The sequence below is a fragment of the Oncorhynchus mykiss genome, chromosome 1 (genome assembly GCF_013265735.2).
Source record: "Oncorhynchus mykiss isolate Arlee chromosome 1, USDA_OmykA_1.1, whole genome shotgun sequence".
Taxonomy (NCBI): domain Eukaryota; kingdom Metazoa; phylum Chordata; class Actinopteri; order Salmoniformes; family Salmonidae; genus Oncorhynchus; species Oncorhynchus mykiss.
In genome coordinates this window covers 4685427-4705923 of record NC_048565.1, presented here as the reverse complement: position 1 = coordinate 4705923, position 20497 = coordinate 4685427, and the positions used below count along the sequence as shown (strand labels likewise).

General features: G+C 41.0%; 1 protein-coding gene across 3 annotated transcripts; it reads left to right on the top strand.

Moving 5' to 3' along the window:
- The first annotated feature begins 2540 nt into the window (after positions 1-2540).
- klhl30 (kelch-like family member 30) lies at positions 2541-15699 on the top strand. 3 transcript variants are annotated; one of them, XM_036983246.1, is made up of 9 exons: positions 2548-2693; positions 4381-4423; positions 4855-5706; positions 5963-6149; positions 10118-10204; positions 10598-10753; positions 13489-13677; positions 14131-14276; positions 15313-15699. In XM_036983246.1, exons 3-9 carry the CDS (start codon positions 4933-4935, stop codon positions 15559-15561), a joined length of 1788 nt encoding a protein of 595 aa, XP_036839141.1. In that variant the 5' UTR covers positions 2548-2693; positions 4381-4423; positions 4855-4932; the 3' UTR covers positions 15562-15699. The 3 variants fall into 3 exon arrangements, with proteins under 3 accessions (XP_036839166.1, XP_036839107.1, XP_036839141.1); XM_036983271.1 differs by lacking the exon at positions 4381-4423 and having other exon boundaries at positions 2541-2693; positions 13489-13602; XM_036983212.1 differs by lacking the exon at positions 4381-4423 and having other exon boundaries at positions 2541-2693.
- The last annotated feature ends 4798 nt before the right edge of the window (positions 15700-20497 follow it).

Here is a 20497-nt window from a genome sequence, read left to right as displayed (position 1 = left end):
TATACTGATAAACAGGTATGTCTTCTTAGTCTTCTACAGAATAAGAAAACGGCGATCTCACGAAACGTTCAGCTGGGTAGCAAAAAAAGTCTTCAGCAGCTACAGCAGTTAGTTCTTCCTCAGGTGTTTTTTTTACATATTTTGAACCAAACACCTCTGTTTTGTTTTCTCTTGAACTCATACGTCAACGTGTTGTGCTGATGAAAGCCTTTACATTGGGTTAACATTGTCTTTCCTCTTTCCTATCAATCTAACGAAGGCTTCTGACAGAAAACCTTCTCGCTGGAAAAAAACCTGCTTGGTGACCAAAAAAATATCCTCGACAGTATGAAATCCATCACGTCTCTGACACCAGCAGAAATGACAACAGTCGCTGCAGCACAAGCAGTAAGTATCCCTTTTCCTTTTCTTCTGACTGTTACTTACTTAACAACTTACTTAGTTACTTAGTTACATACTTACTTAGTTACTTACTTAACAACTTACGGAGTTACTTAGTTACTTACTTACGTAGTTACTTACTTAACAACTTACGTTGTTACTTAGTTACATACTTACGTAGTTACTTAGTTACTTAGTTACATACTTACGTAGTTACTTAGTTACTTAGTTACATACTTACGTAGTTACTTAGTTATTTAGTTACATACTTACGTAGTTACTTAGTTATTTAGTTACATACTTACGTAGTTACTTAGTTACTTAGTTACATACTTACGTAGTTACTTAGTTATTTAGTTACATACTTACGTAGTTACTTAGTTATTTAGTTACATACTTACGTAGTTACTTAGTTATTTAGTTACATACTTACGTAGTTACTTCGTTACTTAGTTATTTAGTTACATACTTACGTAGTTACTTCGTTACTTAGTTACTTAGTTACATACTTAGGTAGTTACTTAGTTACTTAGTTACATACTTATGTAGTTACTTAGTTATTTAGTTACATACTTACGTAGTTACTTAGTTATTTAGTTACATACTTACGTAGTTACTTAGTTACTTAGTTACTTAGTTACATACTTATGTAGTTACTTAGTTACTTAGTTACATACTTACGTAGTTACTTAGTTATTTAGTTACATACTTACGTAGTTACTTAGTTACTTAGTTACATACTTACGTAGTTACTTAGTTATTTAGTTACATACTTACGTAGTTACTTAGTTATTTAGTTACATACTTACGTAGTTACTTAGTTATTTAGTTACATACTTACGTAGTTACTTCGTTACTTAGTTATTTAGTTACATACTTACGTAGTTACTTCGTTACTTAGTTACTTAGTTACATACTTACGTAGTTACTTAGTAACTTAGTTACATACTTACGTAGTTACTTAGTTATTTAGTTACATACTTACGTAGTTACTTCGTTACTTAGTTACTTACTATAACAATTACAATCAAATTAATTTAAAGGACAGCTTTTTCTTTTTTTCTTTTATTTTCTTTAGTATTTTATTTTTATCTTATTTAAAAAAAAATGTTTTATTGAGTATCCGAAAAATACAATATACTTGCAGTGAAGCCGCTCAACAACTACGCCGTACCAGTCATCCAGCAGACTCTCAGTTCAGAGTGACACACAGAAGCATCCAGGGCCAATGCCCCACCAGGCCAAAAAACATGAACCCGAACCCTCTAAGACCCCCCCCCCCCCAATAGCTATCCCTCCACCATTCGAGACCCCTCTCACAGTCCCCCCCCCAAATATATATTTTTTAAATACAATGAATTCCATTCCACACCCCCAAGAACCCCCCATTGCCTTGTCTTTTTCTTTTGTCTCCTCAGTTCATTCTCTTGGTTCTCTTGGTTGTTGGTGCAATGGGGGGTTCTTGGGGGTGTGGAATGGAATTCCCTTGTGTACTTTAACTATTTGTGCATCGCTACAACACTGTATATATATATATATATATATGTATAATATGACATTTGTAATGTCTTTATTCTTTTGGGACTTCTGTTTGTGTAATGTTTACAGTTCATTTGTATTGTTTATTTCACTAGTGTATATTATCTATCTCACTTGTTTTGACAATGTTAACACATGTTTCCCATACCAATAAAGCCCCTTGAATTGATTTGATTTGAGAGGGGAGAGAGGGGAGAGAGGGGAGAGAGGTAGGGGGAGAGTTGAGAGAGAGGGGGGATCTGAGAAAGAGAGGGAGAGAGAGAGTGGGGGGGGGCTGAGAAAGAGAGGGAGAGAGAGAGAGAGGGGGCTGAGAAAGAGAGAGAGAGAGAGAGAGAGAGAGAGAGAGAGAGAGAGAGAGAGGGAGAGAGAGGGGGAGGCTGAGAGAGAGAGAAAGAGAGTGTGTGTGTATGCATGTATATCTGTCTGTGTGTGTGTCCCTTTAACAGCAGGTGTGGAGTGTGTTGAAACCCACCATGCTGTTTGGAATCTGACTTTAGTCCCGAGTCTTTGGCCATCCTAAAAATAGCCCTCTGAAAGACCAGCAGCTGCTGCCTCAATGGTACACTAACCTCCATAGTGCTCTGGTCCAAAATAGTGCACTACATAGGGAATAGGGTGCACTATTTTAGCCGAAGTAGTCTTGCCCAATGACTTGGCTCTAACAGTTGTCCTCCATACTGCCAACTACATGTTGTTCTTCCTGGCCTCTCTCTGAACCACACACTCCATTTACCGGAAATATGAGCAATTATTCCCTTTAGTTACCCTCTCTGGTAAGTCTTTAGATTTCTTTTCTCCTGGTTGAAGATAGGAAATGTAATTTAGTGTGGGCCGGAGGGAGCATGGGATACAGCTAGCTCGGTGACTGTTGTTGCCACGTAAACAGAATGCAATGGACTTAATTATGACACTGGAGTTTAGAAATGTATCTTGGTTCATACGAACAATTTTGAACTTTTATATTTAAAAAAAAAACATTTCATGTTTTAACTCTCCTAGGATAAAAAAAGGAAATGTTATGAAATGACACATACTATATAAATGTTTTCACAAAGCTTGTAATCTTTCACTGCGTGGCTCTACATTGAGGCCTAGGTGTAAAAACGTCACAAACAATTTTGTGTTTTAAATTGGGGGGGCCGTGGCTGCTGATCTGACTTTTTCGGGATCTTTAATCCACGACTAAAATATCCGAAACTTCCCGAAGATTCTGGGCATGTGTGAATCACGTTCTGTGCATGTCTGTATTGTCTACAGAGAACAGGCTACTCAGGCCAATGGTGCTCATTTAATAAAGTTAGATTAAGCTGAAATCAATGTCTGCAGGATCTCACATAACGATCGCAGTATTCTTCATAACAGAACCGAATACAATAGCAAGACAAAAAACACATTCAATCGTGATTGTTATTCTTTAAGTTATAAACCCTTCTCACTATGCACTTAGATCTTAGATTTTGGTTTTGAATTATGTACAGTGTTGTTTTGAATGACGTACAGTGTTGTTTTGAATGACACACAGTGTTTAAAGAATTGAAGGTGCCAACTCATTTTATAGACATCATAAAAATGTTTTACTGTCATATACAAAAAATCTACTCCTCCCTTGACAGGGATCATCAACTTCACGTTTTTCAGCTTCAGCCCGCCAATTTAAACTGAGGCATAGCCTTACCTGTGTATTTTGCCTAGTGGCGTGCACTGTTTGAGTTTAGTCCACACAGTAACGTTATACCATGCAATTATAAGCGGTTTTGTTATGTAGAATTATGTATGTGATCATGATGTGATCTTGCAGACATTGCATCAGCTTGATCTAACTTTGCCTAAGTTTCCTGAGTTGCCTGAGTTGCCTGAGTTTCCTGAGTTGCCTGAGTTGCCTGAGTTTCCTGAGTTTCCTGAGTTTCCTGAGTTGCCTTAGTTTCCTGAGTTGCCTTAGTTTCCTGAGTTGCCTGAGTTGCCTGAGTTTCCTGAGTTTCCTGAGTTTCCTGAGTTGCCTGAGTTGCCTGAGTTTCCTGAGTTTCCTGAGTTGCCTGAGTTGCCTGAGTTTCCTGAGTTGCCTTAGTTGCCTGAGTTGCCTGAGTTGCCTGAGTTGCCTGAGTTTCCTGAGTTGCCTTAGTTGCCTGAGTTGCCTGAGTTGCCTGAGTTTCCTGAGTTGCCTGAGTTGCCTGAGTTGCCTGAGTTGCCTGAGTTTCCTGAGTTGCCTGAGTTGCCGAGGGATGGATTGGATTCAATCAGTGGTACTGATGAGCCCATCCCAGCTAGCTAGTTTATGCCGTAGGGGCCATCAGACGCTTCAGGAAGTTCTGGTTCTTTTAGTCGGTGGATTTAAGATCCACTCTGTGGATGGAAACTAAATGTTTCAAAATTTCCAAATAAGTTGTTGATTACTTTGTGTATTTAGTTTTTTTTTCCCCAATAATTTTCTTCTTGTTCACTCTTTCTTTCTCTCTCTTGTAGTCAAATTTGAAAGCTGCAAACACATTTTAACAACACTCTAGGGGTAGGAAATAACTTTAATTTGGTTTATTTTTCATTTCTTTTGAAAATCAGCTTCAAAGTAACAAGTTGTTGTTATGAACTCGACAGAGTAACAGCCACCTGTGTTCCCGAGCTTGTTGGTTGTTGTAAGTGTTCTATGAATAAACATGACGTGTAATTCTGGCCATTTGACCGTACTGAACTTGAATGACCAAGCAAAACTGCTCTCAGGCCACTGCAGTTGTCATCGCCGGGTCGTATTCACAAAGCGTCTCTGAGTAGGAATGCAATTTTGTCTTTAAAAAAAATAATAATTATGAACGAGAGAAGGGCGGGGGGTGGAACTTGATACTGAAGATCAGCATTCTTACCCAGAGACGCTCTTCGTGGAAACAGACCCTTGAAGATTAAGTTTTGTCAGAGAAGTCTCATCCCTCATCTCTCTTCTTGTAGGTAACATTGACAGCTGCTGTTTGGGCCGGGGCTCTGAAACAGAATAAGTGGTTAGAGATCAGAAGTGTCGTGGTCACCATGGTGCGTAATGTGGACGATCTGGACTTTTGCCTTGCCTCCCACCCCCAGAGCATCCTGGAGGGGCTACGCTCCCTCTGCTGCAACCCCAAACTAGTGGACGTGACTCTGGCCGCGGGCGGCCGCGACTTCCCCTGTCACCGGGCCGTCCTGGCGCTCTGCAGCGTCTACTTCCACTCCATGTTCTCCGGGGACTTTGTGGAGAGCATCGCGGCCCGGGTGGAGCTGCACGGTGTGGATCCTGACATAATGGCTTCCCTTCTAGACTTCTGCTACACAGGGAAACTCACCATCAACCAGGGAAACGTGGAGGGCCTGATACGCACGTCCAGTCAGCTACAGTTCCAGGCGGTCCGGACTGTGTGCAGCCGTTATCTCCAGCACCAGATCGATGCCACCAACTGCCTGGGGATCCTGGAGTTCGGGGAGGTACACGGCTGTCCCGAGGTCGTAGCAAAGGCTTGGGGATTCCTTCTGGAGAACTTTGAGGCCGTACAGCGCTGGGAGGAGTTTCCTCTGCTGGAGAAGGAGAGGTTAGTGGCGTGTCTGTCCAACGAGAGGCTACAGACCAGGACAGAATGTACCCGTGTGGAGGCAGCCCTGGCCTGGGTGAGACACCACCAAGAGTCCCGTCTCCCCCACCTCCCAGAGCTTCTGGGGCTGACCCGCCTGGCCCTCCTGTCCCCTGACTACCTCACTAACACCCTAATGAAGGACAGCCTGGTTCTAGCCTCTCTCAGCTGTGTGGAGGTGGTGGAGAGGGTATGCAGAGAGGTAAATGAACAAGATAATAAAGTACCAATGTTTTCATCTTTTATAGTTAATGGTCCAGTTTCCCAACCACCAATAAGCCTGGACCACCAATAAGCCTTGACTCAAATACACTTTGAATGGAGGTTCTACATTGAGTTTATTTTTTATTCCAGGGTCGAGGCTTGATCTGTGTCTGGGAAACCGGAACCTTAAGTTTTATCAGGGCAGAGAGAACTTCCATATTTCCCAACATTTCCAAATCACCGTCTTTGTGTAGAAAATGGACGTGAAGCCAGGAGACGTGGTCCAGAGTGGCAGCCCGAGTCCCCAACCCAACCTGGAGGAGGTGTTATTCGTGATGGGAGGACGCTCGCTGGACGACTCAGATGACGAAGATGATGATGATGAAGACAGAGACCCCAGGCTGCTGCCCGGAAACTGTGGCTTCTACAACCCTAAGACACGTAATGTTCCTCTTCCTCCTCATCTTCCTCTTCCTCGCCCATGTGTTCTGAGCATCTGTGTCCCTATAACCTGATCCCAGATCTGTTTGTGCTGTCTGGCGAAATTTGTCATGTGACAATGAGGAGTTGACAAGACAGAACAAACAGATCTGGGATCAGGCTAGGTAATGACCATACTAGTGGACAAGACATAACAAACAGATCTGGGATCAGGCTAGGTAATGACCAGGCTAGGTAATGACCAGGCTAGCTAATGACCATAGTAGTGGACAAGACAGAACAAACAGATCTGGGATCAGGCTAGCTAATGACCATAGTAGTGGACAAGACAGAACAAACAGATCTGGGATCAGGCTAGGTAATGACCAGGCTAGGTAATGACCAGGCTAGCTAATGACCATAGTAGTGGACAAGACAGAACAAACAGATCTGGGATCAGGCTAGGTAATGACCATAGTAGTGGACAAGACAGAACAAACAGATCTAGGACCAGGCTAGGCAACGACCATAGTAGTGGACAAGACAGAACAAACAGATCTGGGATCAGGCTAGGTAATGATCATAGTAGTGGACAAGACAGAACAAACAGATCTGGGATCAGGCTAGGCAACGACCATAGTAGTGGACAAGACAGAACAAACAGATCTGGGATCAGGCTAGGTAATGACCAGGCTAGGTAATGACCAGGCTAGCTAATGACAATAGTAGTGGACAAGACAGAACAAACAGATCTGGGACCAGGCTAGGTAATGATCATAGGAGTTGACAAGACAACACAAACAGATCTGGGACCAGGCTAGGTAATAACCAGGCTAGGTAATGACCATAGTAGTGGACAAGACAACACAAACAGATCTGGGACCAGGCTAGGTAATGACCATAGGAGTTGACAAGAGAACACAAACAGATCTGGGACCAGGCTAGGTAATGACCATAGTAGTGGACAAGACAACACAAACAGATCTGGGACCAGGCTAGGTAATGACCATAGGAGTTGACAAGACAACACAAACCGATCTGGGACCAGGCTAGTGTCCACCCAGCAAAGACCCTATAAATAATGTGCATGTTGTGATTATCATGTCTCTCTACAGAACAGTGATATGAATAACATTATCATGTCTCTCTCTCTACAGAGTAAATAAGCATGCCCCTTTAAAAAAAAATGTAGAACTAAGAACAGATTTGGTTCACTTGGTTCACTCCAGATCCGACTGCCCTCGACCAGCACAAAAACATCCTGTGGCGGACTGCACTAGCATCGAATAGTCCCCGCGACATGCAACTTTTCAGGGAAGTCAGGAACCAATATACACAGTCAGTTAGGAAAGCAAAGGCTAGCTTTTTCAAACAGAAATTTGCATCCTGTAGCTAACTCCAAAAAGGTTTGGGACACTGTAAAGTCCATGGAGAATAAGAGCACCTCCTCCCAGCTGCCCACTGTACTGAGAATAGGAAACACTGTCACCACCGATAAATCCACGATATTTGAGAATTTCAATAAGCATTTCTCTACGGCTAGCCATGCTTTCCTCCTGGCTACCCCTATCCTGGCCAACAGCTCTGCACCCCCGGCACCAAGCCTCCCCAGCTTCTCCTTCACCCAAATCCAGATAACAGATGTTCTGAAAGAGCTGCAAAACCTGGACCCGTACAAATCAGCTGGGCTAGACAATCTGGACCCTCTCCTTCTAAAATTATCCACCGCTATTGTTGCAACCCCTATTACCAGTCTGTTCAACCTCTCTTTTGTATCATCCGAGATCGCTAAAGATTGGAAAGCTGCCGCAGTCATCCCCCTCTTCCAAGGGGGTGACACTCTAGACCCAAACTGTTACAGACCTATATCCATCCTGCCCTGCCTTTCTAAAGTATTCAAAAGCCAAGTTAACAAACAGAACACTGACCATTTCCAATCCCACCGTACCTTCTCCGCTGTGCAATCCGGTTTCCGAGCTGGTCACGGGTGCACGTCAGCCGCGCTCAACGTACTAAACCATATCATAACCGCCATCGATAACAGTACTGTGCAGCCGTCTTCATCGACCTGGCAAAGGCTTTCGACTCTGTCATTCATCGTATTGTTATCGGCAGACTCAACAGCCTTGGTTTCTCAAATGACTGCCTCGCCTGGTTCACCACCTACTTCTCAGATAGAGTTCTGTGTGTCAAATCGGAGGGTCTGTTGTCCGGACCTTTGGCAGTCTCTATGGGGGTGCCACAGGCTTCAATTCTCGGGCCGACTTCTTTCTACGTATTTATCAGTGATGTCGCTCTTGCTGCAGGTGATTCCCTGACCCACCTCTACGCAGACGACACCATTCTGTATACTTCTGGCCCTTCTTTGGCCACAGTGGTAACACACCTCCAAACGAGCATCAACGCCATACAACACTCCTTCCGTGGCCTCCAACTGTTCTTAAACGCTAGTAAAACTAAATGCATGCTCTTCAACTGATCACTGCCCACACCGCCCGCCCGACCAGCATCACTACTCTGGACGGTTCTGACTTAGAATATGTGGACAACTACAAATACCTAGGTGTGTGGCTAGACTGTAAACACTCCTTCCAGACTCATATTAAACAGCTCCAATCCAAAATTAAATCTAGAATCAACTTCCTATTTAGCAACAAAGCCTCCTTCACTCACACCGCAAACATACCCTCGTAAAACTGACTATCCTACCGATCCTCGACTTGGGCGATGTCATTTACAAAATAGCCTCCAACACTCTACTCAGCAAACTGCAGTCTCTCACAGTGCCATCCGCATTGTCACCAAAGTCCCATATACAACCCACCACTGCGACCTGTATGCTCTCGTCGGCTGACCCTCGCAACATATTCGTCGCCAAATCCACTGGCTCCAGGTCATCTATAAGTCTATGCTAGATAAAGCTTTGCCTTATCTCAGCTCACTGGTCACGATAACAACACCCACCCGCAGCACGCGCTCCAGCGGGTAAATCACACTGGTCATCCCCAAAGCCAACACCTCCTTTGGCCGCCTTTCCTTCCAGTTCTCTGCTGCCAATGACTGGAACAAATTGCAAAAATTGCTGAAGTTGGAGACTTATATCTCCCTCACTAACTTTAAACATCAGCTTTCCGAGCAGCTTACCTATCGCTTCAGCTGCACACAGCCCATCTGTAAATAGCCCATCTGTAAATAGCCCATCCAACCTACCTCATCCCCATATTGTTTTTATTTCCTTTTTCTATTTTGCACACCAATATCTCTACTTGCACATCATCATCTGCACATCTATCACTCCAGTGTTCATTTGTTAAACTGTAATTACTTCGCTACTATGGCCTATTTATTGCCTTACCTCCTCACGCCATTTGCACACACTGTATATAGACTTTTTATATTGTGTTATTGACTGTACGTTTTTTTACTCTATGTGTAAATCTGTGTTGTTGTCTGTTCACACTGCTTTGTTTTATCTTGGCCAGGTTGCCGTTGTAAATGAGAACTTGTTCTCAACTGGCCTACCTGGTTAAAGAAAGGTGAAATGAAAAAAATGAAAAAATGAATAACATTATCATGTCTCTACAGAACAGTGGTATGAATAACATTATCATGTCTCTACAGAACAGTGGTATGAATAACATTATCGTGTCTCTCCAGAGTAGTGGTATGAATGACATTATCATGTCTCTACAGAACAGTGGTATGAATAACATTATCATGTCTCTACAGAACAGTGGTATGAATAACATTATCATGTCTCTACAGAACAGTGGTATGAATAACATTATCATGTCTCTACAGAACAGTGGTATGAATAACATTATCGTGTCACTCTCTCTACAGAGTAGTTGTATGAATAACATTATCATCTCTCTCTCTCTCTCTCTCTACAGAACAGTGCTATGAATAACATTATCATCTCTCTCTCTCTCTCTCTCTACAGAACAGTGGTATGAATAACATTATAATTTCTCTCTCTCTCTCTACAGAACAGTGGTATGAGCTGCCAGTCTTCCCCAACCACAACAAGTACGGATACTCTGTGGTCTCTTTGAATAATGACGTTTATGTCACAGGTCGGTTGGCTTTTATTTAGGGCACTTTATTTGAAAAAATAAATACGAAAATGCATAAAATAAATACACATAGAACGAAAGTATTCATTGTCAGTAAACCAAATTCAGATTTCCTCCAATAGTTGCAGTGTGCTGGGTGCTTCTTGATAAACATAATTGATCCCTCCCTCCATCCCTCCCTCCCTCCCTCCCTCCCTCCCTCCCTCCCTCCCTCCCTCCCTCCCTCCCTCCCTCCCTCCCTCCCTCCCTCCCTCCCTCCCTCCCTCCCTCCCTCCCTCCCTTCATCCCTCCCTCCCTCCCTCCCTCCCTTCATCCCTCCCTCCCTCCCTCCCTCCCTCCCTCCCTCCCTCCCTCCCTCCCTCCCTCCCTCCCTCCCTCCCTCTCTCATCTTAGGGGGCTCGAGGGGTTCCCAATCCAACACCTGGTCGACCACAGAGACCTGGAAGTACATCACCAGAGAGGGACGGTGGGTGACGGTGGCTCCCATGCTCCGGCCCCGGACTAACCACACCTCAGCAGCCCTCAGCGGAGAGATATACGTCATCGGAGGAAAGAGACAAATAGGAACTATAGGAACTAGACCTATAATATACCTATAATAGACCAAAAATAGACCTATAATAGACCAATACTATACATATTATAGACCTATAGGAACTAGACCTATAATAGACCAATAATAGACATATAATAGACCTATAACAGAACAATAATATACCTATTATAGACCTATAGGAACTAGACCTAAAATTGACCTATAAGAACTAGACCTATAATAGACCTATAGGAACTAGACCTATAATAGACCTATAATAGACCTATTAGAACTAGACCTATAATAGACCTATAAGAACTAGACCTATAATAGACCTATCGGAACTAGACCTATAATAGACCTATAATAGACCTATAATAGACCTATAATATACCTATAATAGACCTATAAGAACTAGACCTATAATAGACCTATAATAGACCTATAATATACCTATAATATACCTATAATGGACCAATAATAGACCTATACTAGATCTATAATAGACCTATAATAAACCTATAATAGACATATAGGAACTAGACCTATAATAGACCTATAATATACCTATAGATGACCTATAATATAACTATAATAGACCTATAATAGACCTATAATAGACCTATAATAGACCTATAATAGACCTATAATAGACCTATAATAGACCTATAATAGACCTATAATAGACCTATAAGAACTCGACCTATAATAGACCTATAGGAACTAGACCTATAATAGACCTATAATAGACCTATAATAGACCTATAAGAACTAGACCTATGATATACCTATAATAGACCTATAATAGACCTATACTAGATCTATAATAGACCTATAATAAACCTATAATAGACCTATAAGAACTAGACCTATGATATACCGATAATAGACCTATAATATACCTATAGTTGACCTATAATATAACTATAATAGACCTATAATAAACCTATAATAGACCTATAATAAACCTATAATAGACCTATAATAGACCTATAATAGACCTATAATAAACCTATAATAAACCTATAGATGACCTATAATATAACTATAATAGACCTATAATAAACCTATAATAGACCTATAATAAACCTATAATAAACCTATAGATGACCTATAATATAACTATAATAGACCTATAATATACCTATAATAAACCTATAATAGACCTATAATATACCTATAATAAACCTATAATAGACCTATAATAAACCTATAATAAACCTATAGATGACCTATAATATAACTATAATAAACCTATAATAAACCTATAGATGACCTATAATAGACCTATAATAAACCTATAATAGACCTATAATAAACCTATAATAGACCTATAATAAACCTATAGATGACCTATAATATAACTATAATAGACCTATAATATACCTATAATAAACCTATAATAGACCTATAATATACCTATAATATACCTATAATAAACCTATAATAGACCTATAATAAACCTATAGATGACCTATAATATAACTATAATAGACCTATAATATACCTATAATAAACCTATAATAGACCTATAATATAACTATAATAGACCTATAATATACCTATAATAAACCTATAATAGACCTATAATATACCTATAATATAACTATAATAGACCTATAATATACCTATAATAGACCTATAATAAACCTATAGATGACCTATAATATAACTATAATAGACCTATAATATACCTATAATAAACCTATAATAGACCTATAATATACCTATAATATACCTATAATAAACCTATAATAGACCTATAATAAACCTATAGATGACCTATAATATAACTATAATAGACCTATAATATACCTATAATAAACCTATAATAGACCTATAATATAACTATAATAGACCTATAATATACCTATAATAAACCTATAATAGACCTATAATAGACCTATAATAGACCTATAAGAACTAGACCTATGATATACCTATAATAGACCTATAATAGACCTATACTAGATCTATAATAGACCTATAATAAACCTATAATAGACCTATAAGAACTAGACCTATAATAGACCTATAATATACCTATAGTTGACCTATAATATAACTATAATAGACCTATAATAAACCTATAATAGACCTATAATAAACCTATAATATACCTATAATAAACCTATAATAGACCTATAATATAACTATAATAGACCTATAATAAACCTATAATAGACCTATAATAAACCTATAATAGACCTATAATATACCTATAATAGACCTATAATAAACCTATAGATGACCTATAATATACCTATAATAGACCTATAATATAACTATAATAGACCTATAATATAACTATAATAGACCTATAATAGACCTATAATATACCTATAGATGACCTATAATATACCTATACTAGACCTATAATAGACCTATAATAGACCTATAAGAACTAGACCTATAATAGACCTATAATAGACCTATAATAGACCTATAATATACCGATAATAGACCTATAATAGACCTATACTAGATCTATATTAGACCTATAATAAACCCATAATAGACCTATAGAAACTAGACCTATAATAGTCTCCTATCGGAACTAGACCTATAGGAACAAGACCAATAGGAAGTAGACCGATTAGATCTAGACTAATTCTCTACACTGTGCAGACCTGTAAACCTCTGCAGCCTGCCCGATCTACAGCGATAGATATGCTTTGTCATAATAAGTTGACGTTTTTTTTCTCCATATTGGTCGGGTCAGTTAAACACCAGTGTTTTCTCTCCACAGGCACTACAATGGACTTTGTAGACATTGAGCACTATGACCCATACAATGACACCTGGGCCCGAACATGCCCTGCAGTGAAATACGTCACGAACTTCACAGCGACTGCCTGCCACGGTAAACTATACGTGATAGGCTCCTGTGCTGTTAAGTACAACGCCTTGACTCTGCAGTGCTACAATCCTGTTATAGGTAGGTAGGAACGGCATGGAGCATCACGTAGGTTAATATGCTCACAACATGGTGCCGTAACCAGTGTTGTTTTGGGGGGGGGGGGGGGGGGGGGGTCGATTCCATTTTCATGTTCGCGTCTTGAATTTTACTAAATTGAAAGGGAATTGATCCCCGATCCCCGATTCCCCAATAATTGATTATCACTTTAGAAATGTTGCAGTAAATGGTGGTCAAAACAGTATCCTTTTCAGATCCATTTGAAATCTCTTGTCAGGGTAATGAAACATGTCGCCATCTCAGATGTAGCATGTGTCGTTCAGATTCATATCTCTACCTTTGTTCATTATTAAAAAAACAAAAATAGTTTTAGTAAAGAATTAAAGGAAAAGCAAGTTAGGTTACAACACTTCTCAGATTCTCGAGCAGATCCTATCTCATATCTTTGCCCCGTTGTGCCTCTCTGTCCCCAAGATGGGTGGAGTATCATCTGCTCTCCCTTCATCCCCAAGTACCTGTCCTCTCCTCGCTGTGTCTCAGTGGAGGGGCTCATCTATCTGATCGCTGACAACACCAAGAAGGTTTACTGCTACGACCCACTGGCTAACATGTGGCAGAAGGTGGGTTAGGGGTTAGAGTTAGGGGTTAGGGGTTAGGGTTAGGGTTTAGAGTTAGGGGTTAGGGTTAGCGATTAGAGTTAGCGTTAGGGGTTAGGGTTAGGGGTTAGAGTTAGGGTTAGGGGTCAGGGTCAGGGTTAGGGTTAGGGTTAGGGGTTAGGGTTATGGTTAGGGGTTAGGGTTATGGTTAGGGGTTAGAGTTAGTGTTTAGAGTTAGGGTTTAAAGTTAGCGTTAGGGGTTAGAGTTAGGGTTAGGGGTTAGAGTTAGGGTTAGGGGTTAGGGTTATGGAGGGTTAGGGGTTAGAGTTAGGGTTAGGGGTTAGAGTTAGGGTTAGGAGTTAGAGTTAGGGTTTAGAGTTAGGGTTTAGAGTTAGGGGTTAGGGTTAGGGGTTAGAGTTAGGGTTAGGGGTTGGAGTTAGGGTTAGGAGTTAGAGTTAGGGTTTAGAGTTAGGGGTTAGGGTTAGGGGTTAGAGTTAGCGTTAGGGGTTAGTGTTAGGGGTTAGGGGTTATAGTTAGCGTTAGGGGTTAGGGTAGGGTTAGGATTAGGGGTTAGAGTTAGCGTTAGGGTAGGGTTAGGGGTTAGAGTTAGGGTAGGGTAGGGTTAGGGTTAGGGTCAGGGGTTAGGGGTTAGGGTAGGGTTAGGGTTAGAGTTAGGGTTAGGTGTTAGGGGTTAGGGGTTAGGGGTTAGGGGTTAGCGTTAGGGTTAGGGTTAGGGGTTAGAGTTAGCGTTCGCGTTAGGGTAGGGTTAAGGGTTAGAGTTAGCGTTAGGGTTAGGGTAGGGTTAGGGGTTAGAGTTAGCGTTAGGGTAGGGTTAAGGGTTAGAGTTAGGGTTAGGTTTAGGGGTTAGAGTTACCGGTAGGGTTAGGGTTAGGTTTAGGGGTTATAGTTAACGTTAGGGTAGGGTTAGGGGTTAGGGGTTATAGTTAGCATTAGGGGTTAGGGTTAGGGGTTAGCGCTAGGGTTAGGGCTAGGGGTTAGAGTTAGGGTTATGGATGTATGGATGGACTGATTCATCCTCTCCTCCTGTGTATTCCCCCAGGTCCAGCTGCTGCACATGCTCCATGAGAACGGAGATCTGGTGGCGTTGGACAGTCAGCTCTTTGCGACGGGGGGTCACTGGAAGGGCATGGAGGGGGACTACGGGGTGGAGGTGGAGGTGTACAACAGAGCTTCTAACAGCTGGAAGGTGGAGTGTTTCCTACCAAGGCTCTGGATCTACAGCGGGACATGTTCCGTCTTCCTGGACCCCTCCCAGTGGTCCGACCCATTCCCCCTCGATGAAACCTAAATGGAACAGTCGGGTCCATGGCATGCAGCACTTGAAGTGGAAAGATAAAGGTGCTGGTACTCATTTTAGGTACTGATTTTAACTTAAAAGTACTGGTGTAGTCGACCAGATTGTAGGGGTGAATATTCTAGATGGGCAGTCAGCACTTAAAGGCCCAGTGCAGTCAAAAACATGATGTTCCTGTGTTTTATATATATATATTTCCACACTATAAGGTTGGAATAATACTGTGAAATTTTGAAAATGACGACAATGCCCTTTTAGTGTAATTGCTGTTTGAAAAGAGTCCCTGACATTTCAGCCTGTTTTGATGGGATGGAGTTTTGGCCTGGTGTCATCAACAGACCGTAAATTAGTTAATTGGCCAATAAGAAAGAAAGTTACAAACCTCTCTGCCAATTACAGCTAGTTTTCAGATTTCCACTCCCCACTCAAAACACTCCCGGAGAGTCCTAGCAAAAATCATTTATTGAGAAATTGCTCTTTGCTAATTAAAATAAACCAGAGTACTTAATTGTTACCCAGAAATGATTTAATATGGAGACCTTTAAGCAGTAGATGCAGGTCTAATTCAAGTACTGAGCCCACGGCACCGAGCCCACGGCACCGAGCCCACGGCACCGAGCCCACGGCCATGACAGACTGATCTCAGGGTTATAGTGCACAGACTATTGTCAGACTTTTATATCCGTAGACTACTGTATGCATGTGGAATGTTGTTCATCTCTAGATTATGGAGGGTTGTCTTTCTGCACTCCAATAGCACGTTACTTGGTCCTCTACGCTGCCTTTTGCCCAATTCTTCTTCCCTTGTTATTTTGTTACGTTATACTCCTGTGACGATGTGTTTATTTATATTGTTACTTCCTGACTTCCTGAAACATCTGTTGGCGTCTGTATTATTGAGTTTGTTTGTTTGTTTGTTTGTTTGTTTGTTTGTTTGTTTGTTTGTTGACTTATTCAAACTTTGTAGAAAATGTGATGTTTAATCAAAACGTCTTTGTAAATATGTTTTTTTTAATGGTGGAAAACATGGAATATTTCATTATTTACAGCATATGCTTTTGTGCTATTATGCAATAGTTTCTTTCAACCTGTGTTTGTTTATAAGGAACTCACTGGGCACAGTGTCAATTCAACCCACTGGGCACAGTGTCAATTCAACCCACTGGGCACAGTGTCAATTCAACTCACTGGGCACAGTGTCAATTCAACCCACTGGGCACAGTGTCAATTCAACCCACTGGGCACAGTGTCAATTCAACTCACTGGGCACAGTGTCAATTCAACCCACTGGGCACAGTGTCAATTCAACCCACTGGGCACAGTGTCAGTTCAACGTCCACCTGATTTGGATTTAGGTTAAAAGTTGGGTGAAAAAAATACGAATGCCCTCACGTTGATAACTTTTTGCAAATCCAATTGGTTTTCCATGTTGATTCAACATAATCACATAGATTTTTTGTGGGGTTGAAATGATTTGGAGACAATGTTAACTCAGTAGCGGAGTGTTTACGCAGGTATATCCTGTAACACATCCCGCCGTGTTTGGGAGTCCTATAGGACGGCACACAATTGGCCCAGCGGGTTCTGCCCGGGTAGGTCGTCATTGTAAAAAATAATTTGTTCTTAATTAACTGACTTGCTTAGTTAAATAAAGGTTAAATAAAAAATAAAAAAATTATATTTGGGGTAAGTTAATTTTTTCACGTTCTGCTACCGAATGCAGCTAGCTAATTTTAGCCTACTTAAACACCCAGATCTAACAGAGAGGGATGCTATGTTAGCTAGCTGGCCATGGCTATCCAACAGAAAGGGATGCTATGTTAGCTAGCTGGCCATGGCTATCCAACAGAGAGGGATGCTATGTTAGCTAGCTGGCTATGGCCATCCAACAGAGAGGGATGCTATGTTAGCTAGATGGCTACGGCTATCCAACAGAGAGGGATGCTATGTTAGCTAGCTGGCTATGGCTATCCAACAGAAAGGGATGCTATGTTAGCTAGCTGGCTACGGCTATCCAACAGAGAGGGATGCTATGTTAGCTAGCTGGCTATGGCTATCCAACAGAAAGGGATGCTATGTTAGCTAACTGGCTATGGCTATCCAACAGAGAGGGATGCTATGTTAGCTAGCTGGCTATGGCTATCCAACAGAGAGGGATGCTATGTTAGCTAGCTGGCTAAGGCTATCGAACACTGGAACTCTTCCAAGTCAAGGTAAGCTTTTGTTTTTGTAAATGGAGGCCCGCTGCTGTAACTGCTAAACTGCTTTTTGTACACTGTACAGCATGATTGTTGTGGGTTTAATAACATGTTAGTTCTAGTAGTTATATTGACTATGACGTTAGCTAATATGGTGACAATGATGTAGGCTGTGGGTAGTGGTTAGCGGTTATGGTACAATTTCTTTGCTTGTAAATGTTTTTTCGCCCTGGTCTTAGACAGCTGACAGTGTTGTGCACTGAAGTCCATAAGTGGAGAGAAAAGGTGAGAGGAGGCGAGAACGTAGATGCAATGAGGAATAAGAATGAGTAAAGGTGTCATCCTGTTATGTGGCTGCTATGAAAGTGAACTGTGTGCGCGGGTGATCAGGGGATGTATTCGTTCCGTCAATTATGTTGAAAAACATTTCTTAAGCAGAAGCAAACGCAACAAAACGAGGATAAACATACCTTAATTCGTCCAGTAGAAACTTTTGTTTGCAACTCTTTGGACTAATGAATACACCCCCAGATCGACTAGATGCAGGCAAGAGTGTTCAAGGCGTTAGTGCATGTGTCAATGTCTGTCAGGTTGATTACTCTAAATGTCTCTCGACCTGTGTGCACCTACGTTGTAAACTTTCATTCGTAGGCTAGGTTGTAGCAACCTCATGATGAGCATAGGGAAGATTGTAGTATCATGTAGTAGCCTAAACCTATCAATGTTACATTGAAATGGGTGAATGGAATATGAATGACACCCAATATGCTATAATAGAAATAAGGCCATGCTCATTAAAAAATGTAAAATCACCCTCCCTAATCTTAAACGGCACCAACAGCCGTATACCCACTTTTTGTTGTTGTTGCTGTTGTTGTTGTTGTTGTTGTTGTTGTTGTTGTTGTTGTTGTTGTTGTTGTTGTTGTTGTTGTTGTTGTGGGCATACACTCACCTCTTAATCACGTCTTAATCCCCACGATACATGTCAAACTAGATTAGTGTAGTGGAGGTGTACTAATGGAACAGACCAGAATGTTTAGCTTAAAATCTAGATCAACTAGTATTTCTTCCCATTTTGAGAGCAGCAATGTCAGTGGGCCTATGCACAAATGCTCCAAAATGTGCGGTTTCATGGACAGAAATGGAAATATCTGTTAAATGTTTGTTTTTTTGTTGTTGAAAGAATCAAAGAGAGAAGATCAAAGATGCAATAACTATAATAAATAAGTGATAAAATAATATAAAAAACGTTGATTTTTAAAACCAGGGGGCGACCGCTGATTGGCTGAATTAATTTGATCCTGCTTTGTGATACGCCCCGGGTTTCATTACGTTTTAGACCCTGTCACATGATGTTAGACCCTGTCACATGATGTTAGACCCTGTCACATGATGTTAGACCCTGTCACATGATGTTAGACCCTGGTGAACACCAGTGAGCCACCAGATCCACCATGAGAAACATCTAGTCTATCCCTCTGTCCTTCTACTCTTGTTGGATGTAAATGTCTGGTTTATCAGGCTGCCATGACCGTTCTGATTGTTTATTCACAAATTAATTTCAATTTAATTTTTTGCTATTTTTTTTTGTTGCTGTACCTGAGAGAGCAGATCTAGAAGTTCTGACTGAACACACATTTGAGTGACTCAGGACAGTCCATTTACATTGTGCTGTTATAATTTTATGCTAGCAGTTCCACTCTCATAGCAAATAGCTGGCAAAACAACCCAAGCAACGACCACACGGCCCATGGGCCCGTAGGGGCGGAGCTGCTGCTGGCAGTCCCCGAGGGGCGGAGCAATAAGCCTGTTTTGAACAATATATTTTTGTTCACAGGTAAAGCACAGCTGTTAATTGAAATGCATTCCAGGTGACTACCTCATGAAGCTGGTTGAGAGAATGCCAAGAGTGTGCAAAGCTGTCATCAAGGCAAAGGGTGACTACTTTAAAAGAATCTCAAATATAAAATACATTTTGTTAAACACTTATTATTGGTTAGTACACAATTCCACATGTGTTATTTCATTGGTTTGATGTCTTCGGTATTATTCTACAATGTAGAAAATAGTAAAAAATAAAGAAAAACCCTTGAATGAGTAGGTGTGTCCAAACTTTTGACTGGTGCTGTATAAAAAGAAAATCCACATTTTATTTAGTTTTTTTAAACTTTGAGAGAGAAAATGGAACAAATCAGAAATCTGTGAATTTCTGACTCAGTTGACACAGCCTCAATGACCTATTTCAATAATAGACCTACTATTAGTCTATTTGCACAGTACAGCTTGGGTTGGCCTGACTGTGAAAGACCAATATGGGATTCCTCATTTTCAGTCATTCAGAGTGTACGTCACTGTTATGTCAGAAGTTTTCACAAAGGGCGCCTTTCCTTCAGCTGGGAGAAATGTTTAGTATATCCACTTCGCCAGGCACCATTACACCACTGCGTGATTCAACCCGTTTTTACCCCATTATAAAATGTATCATTAGATTTGGGCAATTAGAACAAATGATGTATACCACTATTTATACTTGGTGTATAATATAAATCATTGGTTAGAACACTATTGATCTGCCACGGAGATCTTCAAATATGATATATCCCGCAGAAAGTATGTTTCCTCCCGCTACAGCAAATTATTTGATCATTAACCAATTTGTATCAAAACGAGGCTACAAAGTAGCCCTCTACCCATCGAACTCACCGCGTCCCCCTCGCTATGGAAACGGCCCG